We start from the raw sequence: 16,386 nt of genomic DNA, 5'->3' as shown, positions 1-16,386 counted from the left end.
CGCATTTCGCATGACTACGATGAGTTGAAGGGGGCCTTTTTCCTGTCTACCGCAGCCAGTATTTTTTGACTTCATTTCTTTTCAAAGTTATCCAGAAATATTTAAACATAAGTATTCCTTTTTTTATTTTTTTTATACATATTTTTGAGCAATGAACCCTTCGGTTATTATGCTCTCTATCCCACTTCTCTCCTCATCCCTTCACGGACCTCTCAAGGTGTAGATCTACCTTCCAAGCTATATCTCATCAAACAGCCTGATTTGCTTCAAAAACCCGAACACCCTGTTTATCTGAGCTGGATCATTCCCAAGGGTCTCCGCAATGTCGTTTTGAATATTATTACTCCGTCGAGCCTGTTCATAGGACGGGCATTCAGCAATGATACACTGCACGGATAGACAGCTGTTACAAGCGTTGCACAACGGGGTAGAGTCGCCACACATCAGGTAACCTTGCGTTAGCCGGGTATGACCATTTCGCAGCCGAGCCACTACTACCTCCTCTCTTCTAATTGACCTGTAAGCTGAGTCCCAGGCGTGCACAGGTTTCTTAATTGCTCTTAATTTGTTGTCTGTTACTGACGTCCACTCGCACTGCCAGCTACGCTTTATAAGCTCTTTTGCCACACGACTTATTTCAACTGGCATATTCCTTTCTATATTTGCTTTCATGCTAGCGGCCTCTTTTGCAGCTAAATCCGCGTCAACATTGCCTTGTATCCCTGAATGGCCAGGAATCCATATAAAGCACACATTAATCTCTTCCACTCTCAAGTTAAAAAGTAATGTGTGTATATCTTGGATTACAGGGTGTTTGCAATCAATATGTTGCAATGATAGTAAAGAGCTTATAGAATCGGAGCAAACTGCAACTTTACCTCGGATTCCTCCTATAATACTTAGTGCCATGTAAATAGCGTAAAGTTCTGCAACATATATGCTGCTTGTCGATGGTAACCCAAACTTATATTTTCTATTTTGAACAACGACTGCAGCCCCACATCCTGTTTCATTTTTAGATCCGTCAGTATTCTGCAATCACCTCCTCGTTTGAATAAAATCTTTTTCCCGCCAGCCATTTCTTCATATTGGGGAACAAATAGTAGTCCGAGAAAGCTAAGTCTGGAGAATAGGGGGGATGTGAAACGAGTTGGAACCCTATTTCCATTAATTTTGCGACCACAACTGCTGAGGTGTGAGATGGTGCGTTGCCGTGATGGAAAAGGACTTTTTTGTGGGCCAATCGTGGGCGTTTTTCTTGCAGCTCGGTTTTCAAACGGCCCAATAACGATGAATAATATGCACCTGTAATAGTTTTACCCTTTTCCAGATAGTCGATGGGGATTATTCCTTGCGAATCCCAAAAGACAGTCGCCATAATCTTTCCGGCCGAAGGAACGGTCTTCGCCTTTTTTTGGCGCAGATTCCCCCTTGGTAACCCATTGTTTAGATTGTTCTTTGGTCTCAGGAGTGTAGTGATGTATCCATGTTTTATCCACAGTGACGAAACGACGCTTAAAGTCCTGCGGATTCTTCTGGAACAGCTGCAAACCGTCCTTGCAACACTTCACACGATTTCGTTTTTGGTCAAGCGTGAGCAATCGCGGCACCCATCTTGCGGATAGCTTTGTCATGTCCAAATGTTGATGCAAAATATTATGTACCCGTTCATTCGAGATGCCCACAGCACTAGCAATCTCACGCACCTTCACTCTTCTGTCATCCATCACCATATCATGGATTTTATCAATGATTTCTGGAGTAGTAACCTCAACAAGGCGTCCAGAACGTTCAGCATCATTTGTGCCCATATGGACACTCCGAAAATTTTGAAACCACTTATAAACTGTTCTAATCGAAGGTGCAGAGTCACCATAATGTTTATCAAGCTTCTCTTTAGTCTCCTGAGGCGTTTTGCCTTTCATAAAGTAGTGTTTAATCAACACACGAAATTCTTTTTCGTCCATTTTTTGAAAATCACTCGACTTCCTCGATTCAAACGAATGCCAAACACAAAGAAATAGACCGATCTGGCTGAAACTTGGTGTGTGTTCTTCCAAGAGATGCTACTAACGTATAGAATGTCCCGCATACTATTCTGTTAGAGAAAACTACCTTTCTCGTTATAGTTCCCCTATTACCTATGACAACTTATTTTACCTATTATTGTCATCTGCGGTGAAAGAAGACCTAATTAAGGTGTTTAATTATGTTAAAAAAGTACTACAGCTAAGGCAGTCCTTATGCCAATAATTTGTTTAAATTCTTTCTCTTTTCAAATATATTTAAAAGTAATTGTTGTTTTTGGTTAGTTATTTTTCTCTTTCAATTTATAACATTGAAGATTTATGGACTATTATTTATTTTATTATTTTATTTTGTAATCATAAGAGAAATCTTTTGTTACACAGTACTGTTGTAAAATTCGATACTTCTCCTTTTTATTATTATTATTAATTAATTATTGTTAACAAGCAGATTGGATGTTATTTAATTTCATTTTATCATTTTGTATATATAGATGTGCGACTCAACTCTTTGTATGGGTTATATAACTTAAACAAATAAACATTCATTCATTCCTTTTCCAAGTTATCAAATCTCAAAAATCTTCTATTATTTTCCAACTCTTTGTATGGGTTATATAACTTAAACAAATAAACATTCATTCATTCCTTTTCCAAGTTATCAAATCTCAAAAATCGTCTATTATTTTCCAACTCTTTGTATGGGTTATATAACTTAAACAAATAAACATTCATTCATTCCTTTTCCAAGTTATCAAATCTCAAAAATCGTCTATTATTTTCCAACTCTTTGTATGGGTTATATAACTTAAACAAATAAACATTCATTCATTCCTTTTCCAAGTTATCAAATCTCAAAAATCGTCTATTATTTTCCAACTCTTCAAGTACAAATCCTCGATCCATTCTCGTAGTACTTGATCTCGTTCCTCTGATCTCTATATTCCCTCACACAGTACTTCATCCTTTAACAAATCCTTCCTAATCCCTTTTGTTTAATTATCTCCTTTTTAACCAGCTTCATCCGAAATTATAATTGAATTTCATTTATTTCCTTAATTTTAATTCTTATTTTTGTAAATACTTACTTATTTTTTGTTTATAAAAATCTGAAATACAGGCCAAATAAATAGGGCCTCCAATTGTACATGTGTTTATTCTTAGGGGACAATAGTCCCAGAATAATAAATTTATTTTCTATTCTATTATAATATATTTTAAAGAAAAATCTTACGATTCTTTTTTTTTTTTTTAATTATTATTAAAAAATTCCATTTTAAAAAATTAAAATAATAATAACATGACTTAAAATTCAAATTCATGTTCTATTAAATAATTTTATTTAAAAGGTATTTATTAATAATGGAGAAAAGCACAGAAAACATTGCCATTCTAACAACGAACTAACAGCATCTAGGAGATTGATGGCTATGTTCGTCACCTCTATTCAACTGACCTACATTAATATTCTAGATGTATAGAACACCTCTTTTTTTTCCTGACTTATTTAGTTTTTAGAGAAGGAAGCCATATTTTTTTCTGCTAGCGAACTAATTAGTTCTGAACTTTAAAAAAAAAGTTTTATAACTGGGAACCTGCTACGTTTTTAACTACAATAATTTTACATTTAAAGAGTCTATTTATTAAGAATTGTTACGATGTTATAATTAAAAAAACTTTCCAGAAAAAAAAACGTCACGGTTGAAAATTTAGTAGAATAAGTCAATGAATGACAGAACAGGATAAACTTCAAATATTTCTGCACATTTATTTTTAATATTAATCCTTTTAATATTTAAGTTGAATTCCAAATTAAATATTTAGATACTACTTTTGATTGAATATTTTATTACATGGTTGCAGAAACTGAAGGTTACTTTTACATTATATTACTGCTACACAGTAATTATCACTTCAGAGAATTCTGATTTTATTTATAGAAGAACTGTTTGTGGCACTAGTCGCTTTAGAGAGATCACATATCGAAAACCATGGTGTTTATTACTTTTCACATTATTTATCCTGTAAGTAATGTAGTGAGGTAGAACAATCTATATTTCTTAAGAATCTTAACTTATATTTAATGATCCATACAAGTAGTCTAACGTCCCTGAGTTTATTGAAAATTATTGTGATTCTTTAGAAGCTTATGATCGTCTATGTTGACCGCAGGTTATATTTAACACTGCATTGCCAATCCGGAGTCAATTTGACTCTAAAAACAATAGGAATGGTCTCGTGTTTCCCCACATCTCATAGCTATCCTGAAATGCTCTTAGATATGCTATCCCCACTCTTTCACCATTTGACAGTCACGAGCTGAAGACCGTGGAATTCTTAGTTTCTTTTTGCAGATTAGTTTACTTGAATCATAGGAGTCATTTTGACTCCAGATTGGCATTACACGTACATATATCGGAGTCATTTCGACTCCTGGTTTGCAATATTAGTAGATTTTCTGTTATTAACTTGACTCCAGATTATTGCCTAAATGCTTATTTGCTAAATTTACATAATTTTCATAGAAAGTTTCAAGGCACAAAAAAGCCTCTTTCCAGAATTGATTTTCTGTCCGAATTGCAGCAAAAACTTGCAGCGAATTGGGTAATTTCCGATCCGTGTCATCAGTGCACAGTAATTGAAAAAATAGTGAATGTAATTAAAAAAATGAAAAAGCCTCTGATCTGAAGGCAGTCAATCAGGGTTCTAAAAAATACTGAAACTACTGCGATCCTAAATTGAAGTTAATTCCTTCTGCGTGAAAAATGTTAAAGCCGATTTGTGGACAAAATTTGTTTTTAGTTCTTAATTCCTATTCTTTCTCATTCTTTAAAGCAAATTTTATTATTAAAATTGAAATCAATATAAAAAAAGACAAAGTCAACATGTCTCCAAATTGGCAATTACTGTTCGAGCATTGGCAATGCAGTGTTAAAGGGAAGATGCCGATTTTTGGTTTAACCTTTGTGTCCAAATTAGTGTGGTTAACCCAATCTTGATGTGGCTTTAACCAATCTGGTGATTAGTACAGTAAATCTCTTTCTGTAATAATACACTTGCAGTTAACTTATTTTCTTCAAAACTTTGAATCCTTTGTTAATTTACTTGACCAACGGGCGCTACTTAGAAATTATTAATCGACAAACCTTCTCATATGATTAACAAGACAAAGAACTAAATGAACGTTTAAACCATTACCATTGCTTCTTGGCAGACGATAAAAACTATCGATAATTACAAACGATTTATTTAAATATTCTAAAACCAATATTTTTTATTAGGATTTACTGTTTTTAATTAAGGCCATATACGTAGAATTAATCATTACATCGGGAGGATTTTTGATTGAATGGATTATATTCTCTGGAGGTTGGAACATTTGGTTGAACTTTAAAGTTCACCGTCCAGTAACCTGGTGGGTTTTTAAATGGTATTTTATATTGGTATTGTTGTTCGTTCAGAGACTGGGATCTATCGTCAAGCAGCCTTTTTTTATAGTCGGTAATGACTAAGGAACTGATTTTTATGTATTTAAAAATGCCAAATATTTAATTAAAATATGTATTTATTTTCGTCAATTATGTGGAAAATATGTGATTTTCTTAAAATATTTTCTGGAATATTTAAGTAAAATGGACATTTATTTTTATGAAAATGGATTTTTTTGGGGGGGGGGCATGTTATAATTATTTATGCAAGAAAAGAACATTTTTACAATTTATAATAATTTATTAGGAACAAAATAATTTGTTTTTACAAGTTATAATGATTTATACAACAAAGAACATTTTTACTATTTATAAAAAGATGTGTTAAATTTTCAATTTTGAAAACTTCTCTCTTCGAAATTGTTTGCAACCACATGAAATTTCAAATGTTGGAACGTAAAGTGACGACGATCTGGGCGTAAGATGGACTTGTAACGACTAAAAGATCGTTCAACATCTACAGATGTTATAGGTGCCTTGCTGAAAGAAGTTATCTCGTTGGTTGTAAAGGGTACACGATGTTCTGAGGTGACTTCTGTTCCACTGATAATATCAGAAATCTTTGTTCTTGCTCAGTACTTCTACCAGTTTTGATCTGATCAGATCTCCCTTACTCCCAGGAAAAAGTTCTGCTGGAAACTTGCGAAGATATTTAGCAACCAGTTGTTTGTTTGAGGCCGATGTTCGTGGCATTTCACCCAAAAAAGAATACACTAAATGACCGAACGAAATGAATTGGACACTTCAACGAACGAGCTGAAAGAGCAGACAACGTCAGACAACTTCAAAGAACTAACAAGTGCCCGTCACTGTTTAGCAGCATTCTGTGTAAATTACAACAACCATTGCCCACTGTGATTCTCAGCCCTACAGTCTGTGGTTCACAGTTCCTGTCAACCACCTCCCAATTATAAAAATATGCCCAAAATGAAAAATATGTACATATTGTGATTAAATATGTAGAAATATTTATTTATTTTAATCAAATATGTATAAATATGCGATAACATCCAAATATGTGGAAATATGTGAAATAATAGTAGACTCAAACGGCTTAAAAAGTGTCAGTATGAATACTTCTAGTTGAAAAACGTCTGTAAATTGCCTAGAAAAAATATGTAAATACATACGAATCCGTTCCCTAGTCATGATTGTTGAGTTCAATAATTGAACTAAATCCAAAAATGTACCACAAGACAGATAGCGATAATTCTAACCCCACCAGTTTTCGTCCTTCGTAGCTTCGTCCCACTTCATTTAACAAATAACCCACAGAGAGGACTGAAACAACGCTTCGTGTCTACCTAACGGAGTAATTGAAGAGTAGCATTCCTAAACGGAATGAGTTAATTTTTATTTTATTTTTTAATGAAATCGTATTATTTTGTATTTCCGACATGCGAACACTAACATCGGAAGGATGAAAAGGTAGAACCACTTCCGTTTCTCTCAGGGGAGCCCATTACATTTATTTAGATAAAAATTCAATTAAAAAAAACTGATGGATGCAATAAATACCTCTCATATCACAAAGAGAAATAAAGAATAAAAAAATTATATAAAAGTATGTTTAGAAAATCAGTTACATTTTTTCAACGAAAATAATTTCAGGTAGTTTAAGTTTTCTGGAATTATATAACTTCCTGCTACAATAATTGTAATAAGATTCTCCAAGTATCTCGTATTACCAGTTAGTTTCAGATTGCCGGAAACTTCTATTTGCCCATCTCTGCTTTAGCCCATCATTTCCTTTTCAATAACTTCATACTGAAGTTGTTAGAAAAACAATAATAATAATGAGATTCGTATGCTTCCTTTAAATAACACTTTCCTTTATTATTATTATTATTTCATAAAAATATTCCTGTTAAATCAGATTAAAACTGAATTTTAAAGGATATAATTAAAGCGACCAGTTTACAAATAATGATGATCAACCGGTGGACGGCTTTTAAATTTAATATTATCATATTCTGATTTATTTTGGGGATTATTCTATTATTTATTTTGGGATCCCAGTCCATGACTAAAGTCCCACCCATTTCCCGAGATATATTGCAATTTATACAGATGATAATTAATCTATTTTCTAGAAAAACAGGTTGGCTAATTCAAGCTTTGCTTTGAATACATTTAAAAATTTAAATTTTTTCTTAGTAATTTACATAATTTACTTAATAGAAACAAAAAACATGGAATACGTTCTCATTGAGATAAGGTTATATCATAGAAAACCGAGTCTAATAACCAAGAAAAATCATACATGGCTAATCTTTGAGTATATTTATTTTACTCATAAGAAAAAAAACCTAGAGAAGGGATTAGCTATGCGGTTAGCGTACTGGACTCCCACGCGGAGGTCCCGGGTTCGAATCCAGCAGCTGACCCTTAGATTTTCTCTTCCTAGGAGCTTCTTACAGCTCACTGTCCGGTGATGGACAGTGTTGTCTGTAACGAGAGTGCACTGAAAAAAAGCTCCGGGCGCCAATAACCTTAGATGTTGACTAGTTAAAAGCTATCTAATGGATTCAAATTTTACGTAAAACTGTTGGGGACTTTTAGAGATGTTAAAATAGTATAGAACAACGTTTTAGGAAGGTCTAACTTTCGGTGGACGGAGTTTAGGGGGAAAAAAACTCTTTTCAAAAGCGTAAATATCATCAGAACTGATAATAATGTTGTGCCATGAAGCACAGCCCATGCGCTAAAGCATTTTAACAGTACTTTTTATACCACCAATACTCTTTCTTACAAGGAGATGAAGAGAAAACGGAGAAGACAATAAAGGGAAGGATTTTGGAGGATCCAGGAACAGCTTGCTTTCTTACGTTCAGTCTAGTTACACGACAGAAGGTAAATAAGCTTTCGGACAAATTCCTTAGAAGTCTCTAAAATTATTTTTTCCAGTGACATTGCGAAGCAAAAATCAAGTTAATATGTATGCAGTCATTATTTTTTGCAAATCAAAATAATAAGTGGCCGTTTCAAGATGCAATAAATCATTCGTTTTAACCCTTTAACTGCTACGTACTATTGGAAGTAGTGGGGCTGTCACGCTGAGCTCTGCCTGCTAGTACTAACCTCTTTTAGAAGCGCGTCACCATATCCTTTAATGACTTTTGAACCGTTTAGAGGAGATTTAAATCTTTTACTGGGAATTTAAATTTTTTTAAATAACTTCATTAGTAATCTGCCCTCTAATTAATCATAATTATATCCATAATATCATATTATGAGATTGTGGAATTAAGTAAAAGTTTTTTCAAATCATATTATTTATTTCATATATAATAAAGTCAGTGCTCGCACCGGTATAAACAACAATATCTAAAATATAGCCACAGTTTTGCAATCGCACAAAAGAAAAAGTTTAATCCCAAATCCTTTTTGAAGGAATAAATTGCTTGAAGCTGAGCCTTCCCTTGTACAATGTTAGACTTTCGTCAATACACAGATTTTGAAACGGGTAGAAAGTATTCCTGAATTTTTCTTTTAGAATGTCTATTATATTTTTGATTTTTATCAATTTCTCTTCTTCTGGATTCAATTTTTTGTTGGCCGAAAAATGCAACATCCTTAGAAGGGGCAAGTATCTATCTCGAGACATGATTGTGGAAAAGACAAAAATAAAATGATAAAAACTAGAACTGTAAATAACTAAATAACAAAAAACTAACAACTGACTAATGAAAACTATAAAATAACTGCTGAATAAATACTTAAAATGAAATTTTTATAAAATAATCGAAAGAAAATATGAACACTTCTTCTCAGCAATAGTTCTAGTTATAGAATGAATATTTTTCGATGAATCTATCGTCAAGAAAATGTACTAATAGTTCATAAAAAGAATAATAGAATGAACTAAAGTGGTACACAAACATGTGCTTCGAGCAGTTAGAGGGAAAAAGTAGAAACACATACAAAATGTGTCCGTAGCGTGAGAGGCACGGCCATGCAGTGCACAAATACGTGTCCGTAGCGTGGCAGGCACTATCACTGGTGAACACATATGTGTCCGTAGCAGTTAAAGGGTTAAAGAGATATATGAGGAGCATAGTCTTACTTGAGGAGCATAGTCTACAAACTTAGCGTAAAAAAAAAAAAAATGAATTAGCCATTTTTCCAAGAATTTTGGCTTCTCTGTGGGCATTCCAGCCTAACAAAACATTGCAGATTTTATTAATCAAAACCTTGGTATCGAAAGAGGCAACCATTCAAATTAGTGTAACTTAGAGCTTTTTTTCTGCGACTGTTCGATGGTAGAGTTTTCTGGATACAGGTACCGAGCAAACCTTTGTTTTTATGTTCAAATTTACTTTGTAAAAGAAAGTAAATTGTGTAAATAGTATTGGACGTAATAATTTTAGGTACGAATGCTTTGGAATAAATATTCACAATCTTGAATAAATACTGCTCTATGCTAAACAGATAAGCTCATTCAAATGTTAGTAATAGACAAGAGAAATTGTTTGTATTTAAATTATGTAAATAGTTACATTGAAATTACTTATTCTCAAATATTTACTTATTTTAACTGATTTATTTATTTAAGTTTAAGCACACTGTTTGATTTGTACCGAGATAAATTTTTGTTAATGTTCTAGAAAAAGACTGACAAAAAGAGATTCCAATTTTTTTTTTCTTCTTCTCATCAAAAGTTCAAATACTGCAATCGAATTAGATTTGTTTAATTTTCCAGAAAATACTAGGCGTTCTAGAAATAAGTGCATTATAAAGAAACTTTAAAAAAAAAACAAAAAAAAAAGACTTACCGATGACATTGAACGTGCCATACTGAAGGTTGGCCCAATGCAGAGACTGCAGCTATTGGTAGTGCTGTTGTTAGAGCCACTGTCCACACAGTTAGTATAGTTAGTTTGGCCATTTTTTTACTCATACGTGGCTTCAATGGCCATAATATAGCGATATATCGGTCAATACTGATTGCTACCAAAGTGTATGCAGATACCTGAAAAAGAAATATAAAATCATTGTGGCACCAAGCACATCAAAATATTTTTAGTTATTTATTTTTATTATTATTTACAACCTGTACATACACAAATACATCAAGTAAATGTGATCTTCATTTAGTTATGCACAGATTGTAGGCTGAATCCTAGCGGATGCAGCGCCACAATCGGGAAGACATGCTGAGAGGGGCCAGCCAATGCTGGAACTCTTTAGAGGATGGAAGGAAGTTTAGAGAATTGGTAAAAGGTCGCGGGGCCATCGTCTTTTCAGGCGTCGTGGAGGACTGTCAGGATGGGTTTGTTGTGTATAAGGCTTGTGCTGTGGGATTAGAATGTATGGTTAGGGCTATTATGGAAATTAAGGAAGAGAGAATGGATTAGGTCATTGACAAAAAGGATATTGAGGTCTGTGTGGAGGGTTAAATTGGGATACATAATAAGGAGCGTTGACGATATGCCGAAGGACTTTAGATTGAAAGGATTGGATTCTTTGGATGCTGGAAGATTTCGCAGAGCCTCACAGCTCAGCTCCGTAGGTCCAGATGGGTCTTAGTAGTGTCTTGTATAGAGTCAGTTTGTACGTTCATGGCTGATCTCCACCCTAGCAGTCTTCGTACTTGTCCGTATCGTCCATTGAGTTCTTGTCTTTTCAGTCTAGTGTGCGGGTTCCATGTATAAGTCGACTGTCTAAATACAGTCCTAGGTAGCGTACTTGTGTGGAGATCGGTATTTCTCTGGCAAAATATACTTTTATTGTACATCAAACTATGGGTATATATTAAGAAGAGTGAACATTGAAACCGGGTGTGAAAGAATGCGGAAACACCTCATCCGCCTGCTAGCAATTAGATGATAAAATTTGATTAATGTAATTTGCAATTTACAGCAGGAAGTCAGGCTATGCAATACTTAAACAATAAAATCTAGCAATCTTATACAAAAGATTAAAAAAGCAACAACTGAATTGGTAAAGTGCAACATTATTGTAACAAGAATACTACAATTATAACACGATAATATTTTTTTTTTCGCAAGTCACGCGCTGCACTATCAACTGTATTTAGTTCAAAACAAAGTCTTCGTAAATTCTCTTCATAAAAACTCCATAAATTTGAAATAAAGGGTAATGGTAGAGTATATGGCCTAGCTTCAATTCCCAGTACATATTCCTCCCAACCTAGTCTATCCTTGCATCCTTATCTTCTTATCCTTATAGCCTTATCCTCAGCTGATTCCTTTCACATGTATCAATAGATTACATTCTACGTTCCTAATTAAATAAAATGTGTTTTGTTTTTCGTTATAACACAGGCAATTACAATAACTTTCTTCCACTTTGCAATAATATTGGCCTTTATTTATTTAAATTAGTACTCCTAGGTCATCCATTGAATTGAATCTTCTTTAAAACTTAGGTTTAAATGTTTCAATAAGGACGCGAATGATGTTGTTACAGCGCATATTATTGATTGTCCTTTTTTTATTCTTTATTTTTTTTAAATAATTTATTGTTATCTACATTTGTATATACATGTACACAATAAGTAAATCAGGAAGTACAAGATTAATTGGTACGTGAAGAGCAGGAGGAGAGAAACTACCCAGTGGTAGCACTCTCTACGGGATATAATGATCTTTAGGTCTTCAGACTTGCAAGGAAGTCGCGGGGCAACTGGCGATTCAGTCGGCGAGTATTGTTGGGGATGTCAGAGGAGGCGAGAGACAGTACGAGAGGATTAGAGCTAGTCGAGAGAGCAGTATGGAATTTTTGATAATTAATCTTTGCGAGTTGGAGTACTAAGGAGATGTTGAGGTCGTTGTGAAGAGTTGTGAATTTGACCTTGAAGTTTCTAATTTAATTTAATTTTTTATCAATTTCGGCAAAAAGTTTTTCCAATTAAATAATTAATAGAGTAAGAGAAATTGCTTTGCGATAGAACTTTTTTTAAATTTCCACGAGGGGAGAAAAAATTGTCGCAACTGAAAATGCAATTTGGGCTGAGCAAATCATGATTCCCTCTTGCCATTAGCGTTCAACGTAGGTTCTTGATTAAGATTGCTGCACTTACTTTTAACATTTTATTGAAGAGATTGTTCGCCATAACTAGGGCACTAAATCATACAAAGTATATTCTCGAAGGTAGAGAGAGAAGAGATGTGGTACAATCCCATCTCTAAAACTAATTTACCACTCACCTGGGAGCAGACAATGCCAGAGAAACAATTTCTAGGAATGTGAAGGTAGCAATTCCTCCACTGACGCCCTCTAAGAAAGTAAACAGAACTATAATTGAAAATAAACTTTCTAAGAAACTTAATTAATCAATGCTTGAAGAAAGCAAAGTGATTTTCATTTCTAGGTAAACTTTAGCCTGTACTAGGCAAGTTGCTAAGTCATCTGGACTTGGTACATATATACAAGACCCTAGTGGTTAGGGCCATCACATCAAGTAACTTCTAAAAAGGTTGCAACGAAAACTAAACTAGAAAATCGTTGTTACATGTACATATGTAATAAAGTAAAATTTTTCCCAAAATTATTACTTAGTTTGAGTTTGAACAATTTAAAAGATTATCAAATATTAAGAACAATATTTAATGCTCTTTGAACATTGATCTCATATAACAGTTTATAAAAAACATTAAATGGGCGTCAGATTTGAGACATTTAGGTATTGGCTAGCTAAAAAATGTTTAAGTATCTGGTTGACACAGTGTTTATTAACTGTAAAAGTAGTAAAATCTGATATAAACTAAATAAAGTAAGAAGTTCATTAAAAATCTCTTAAGGGGAAAAAATTTAGGAATTCGAATTTTGAATTGTAATTTATAAAAAATTAAATTGCACTTGGGTTTCGCACGGATGGTTTGTAGTAATATTGAGATCTGTTAGAGTGACTAACAAGCACAAATCCATGGATCTTATGACTCCAGCAGTAAAAATAAGAAAAATGATTGCACTAACTGGAGATTCTTTCAGTCAACGTCGACGCTGAGAGTTACTTGTCTGCAGTACACTTGATGAAAAGTCACAATAGGCAGCTCATTTGTGTCATATTAAGTTCATGTTATTTTTATGCGTTTTTAATTATAAATCAAACCTTACTCTCTACGTCTAACTTATTACTGGCATCAGTATAGTTAATAAGTAAACTGTTTGCACCCTCGCTTTTGGCTATTAAAAAGAGCAACTACAAAAAAAAAAATTCTAGCGGAAAATGAAATTGTGAAAGCTGTAAATTTTTGGTAATGCGCTATTATTATTCTTGAAATTATACAAAGTTCTGATTATTCCATCACTTCACAGAGAATTTCAGTCTGTTTATTAAAGCCCCAAGTCATATTAAAAAGATTTAATTAAAATTCAGAATACAAGTTCAAATTCAAAACAATATTTAGAAATTTAACACAATTCAATGAATTATTGTTTAAACATAAAAATAAAATTTCTCGCGAAATTGGTATCCCAGTTAGGGTAAAAAATTATAGTGCTGAAAGATGAGCTAAAATCACTTTCTCTGCTTTATTGCCTACGTGAAATACTACCTTTCAGAACCTTTTATTCTCGAAAGTCAAATGTATCTATATATATTTACAGCCAACGCATAATTGCACCTATTTCTTTTTTTTCATGACTAGCTAGGAAAGTGTAAACCTCTTAAAACACCCTTTTACTTAAATAAACACAAAAACAATTTTTAGAGAAAATGAAACTTAACGTAGCAATGATTATCTGCAATAAAACAGTCTAGATGTTTGTTATTATTATTATCCAACTCGTAAAATTAGTCCATTAATGGTAAAACACATTGGGAAACCATGTTATGGAAGTGGTTAAGAGTACTTTTACAATTTTTATAACTCGTTTTTTTTAGTAATAAAGGTTATTGTATATTTTCTTACACTACCTTGTCTTGAAACCTTTTTTTAGTACAAGGCCTAGATCTTATTATATTTTACTGTCACCGCAATAAAATACTGATATTATTGGACGCTCAATGAGCTAGCCAAGTTGGATGACAACTTATTCAATCTGGGCAGTAACAAGATATCTTATACATATAAGGAGCTATAAATCAAATTTCATTATTATTCTAACATTTCAAATTGGCAACTTTGTTTTCACCTTTATTTACACATACATTTCGCTGCCTTAGCATTATTTTTATTCGCATAACAATATGCAACTTTAAGGCAACCCATGCTTTCTAATGTTTACTTTTAGCCCAAGCAAAATGTGTACTAAATTATGTCGAAATCGGTGCAACTTTAGAGGTGCCTCTTTTCGTATTTAACTTAGATGACGTATGCCTAAAGCGTTCTAAGTATAACTATACAAAAAAACGTTAAAATCAATTATGAAAGCAGTATTATTGTGATGTACTTTTAGACGAAAACAAAGTGATATCATGAAAGCGAAAGGCTGACTATAAAGTTTTGCTATAGTTATAGTTTGTTTAAAAAGGTAGTTCGACTTGAAAATTAGAAATTAAATACAAAATATTAGGAATTTCTATTGTTTATTAAAACTAAATGTTACATTCGATGTGACTGTAATCTTTATGACTATTGCATCGACAGAGTAAATCTATAAGGGACAAAATCCAAGTCAGAGAAAGTGAAATTCCGTAATATCCCAATTTCTGTTAGGAAAGGTCCGCTGGCCTAGAAATAACGAAGCTTAATTTTAAGCTGCTGTCTAAGCTTATTATCTTTAAGCATTCCAACGACGTATGCTCAGCTGTCTTCTACAAAACTGCGCACGTCTCAACTCTCCCTCTGGTCAAATAACTAGCATCTTGCCAGTTCTACCATCCTACCAGCTCCCTAAACTCCGTAGCAATGCACTATCACTAAAGTGTTGTTGACAAACGACCTACACAAACACTTTTTCCCTTCGCGTCAAACCTACATATATACGAGGTGTGTTCAAAAAGTAACGGGAATTTTCGTTTTTTGAAAAAAATATTTATTTATTCATCTACATTAATATTGTCGCCTTCAAAGTAGTCCCCTTCCCATACAATACACTTGTGCCAGCGCTTTTTCCAATCCTCGAAACACTTCTGAAACTCGATCTTTGTGATAGCTTTCAGCTCTTTCAGCGATTCGCTTTTAATGTCATCTATGCTTGTAAAACGACGGCCTTTTAATGTTCTCTTTATGTTTGGAAATAGAAAAAAGTCACATGGAGCCATGTCTGGCGAATATGGAGACTGGGGCATCGTTAAAGTTTTGTTTTTCGCCAAAAATTCACGAACAAGCAATGAAGTGTGAGCAGGTGCATTATCGTGGTGCAAAATCCATGAATTGTTTTGCCACAAATCCGGGCGTTTTTTTCGGATTGCTTCACGCAAACGGCGTTGAACTTGTAGGTAGTACTCCTTATTGATTGTTTGACCTTGTGGCAAGAATTCATGATGCACTATGCCATTAAAATCGAAGAACACAGTGAGCATAACCTTCACATTCGACCGCACTTGTCGAGCCTTTTTCGGTCTTGGCGATCCAGAATGCCTCCACTGGGACGATTGAGCCTTAGTTTCGACATCATATCCGTAAACCCATGTTTCGTCACCTGTTATAACACGTTTCAGTAGATCCGCATCGTTGTCGACTTCATTGAGTGACTCTTGAGCAACTTCCATTCTCCGCTGTTTTTGTTCGAAATTCAACAATTTTGGAACAAATTTTGCTGCCACAAGTTTCGTACCCAAAACATCCGAAAAAATTTCATGGCATGAGCCAATTGATATGGCAACATCATCAGCGACTTCTCTGATTGTGATTCGGCGATCGTTCATAACCATTTCTTTCACTTTTTTCACGTTTTAATCGGTTGTTGATGTGCTTGGACGTCCAGGTCGTTCTTCATCTTCAACGTTTTCGCGGCCA

At 33.8% G+C, this 16,386-nt stretch overlaps 1 protein-coding gene across 3 annotated transcripts in view; it reads right to left on the bottom strand.

Moving 5' to 3' along the window:
- RYa-R (RYamide receptor) overlaps positions 1-16,386 on the bottom strand; it is a 297,458-nt gene that overhangs the window by 153,734 nt on the left and 127,338 nt on the right. For all 3 annotated transcript variants that reach the window (XM_074133712.1, XM_074133711.1, XM_074133713.1), the window contains one exon: positions 10,291-10,487. In XM_074133712.1, the coding sequence (XP_073989813.1) occupies positions 10,291-10,487 (197 nt within the window). The remainder of the gene's footprint in view (positions 1-10,290; positions 10,488-16,386) is intronic.

Source organism: Rhodnius prolixus, unplaced genomic scaffold (genome assembly GCF_049639745.1).
Source record: "Rhodnius prolixus isolate KJV_2025 unplaced genomic scaffold, Rpr scaffold_10, whole genome shotgun sequence".
Taxonomy (NCBI): domain Eukaryota; kingdom Metazoa; phylum Arthropoda; class Insecta; order Hemiptera; family Reduviidae; genus Rhodnius; species Rhodnius prolixus.
Note: the sequence above shows the minus strand (reverse complement) of the source record. Positions and strands in the feature narration are given on the sequence as shown.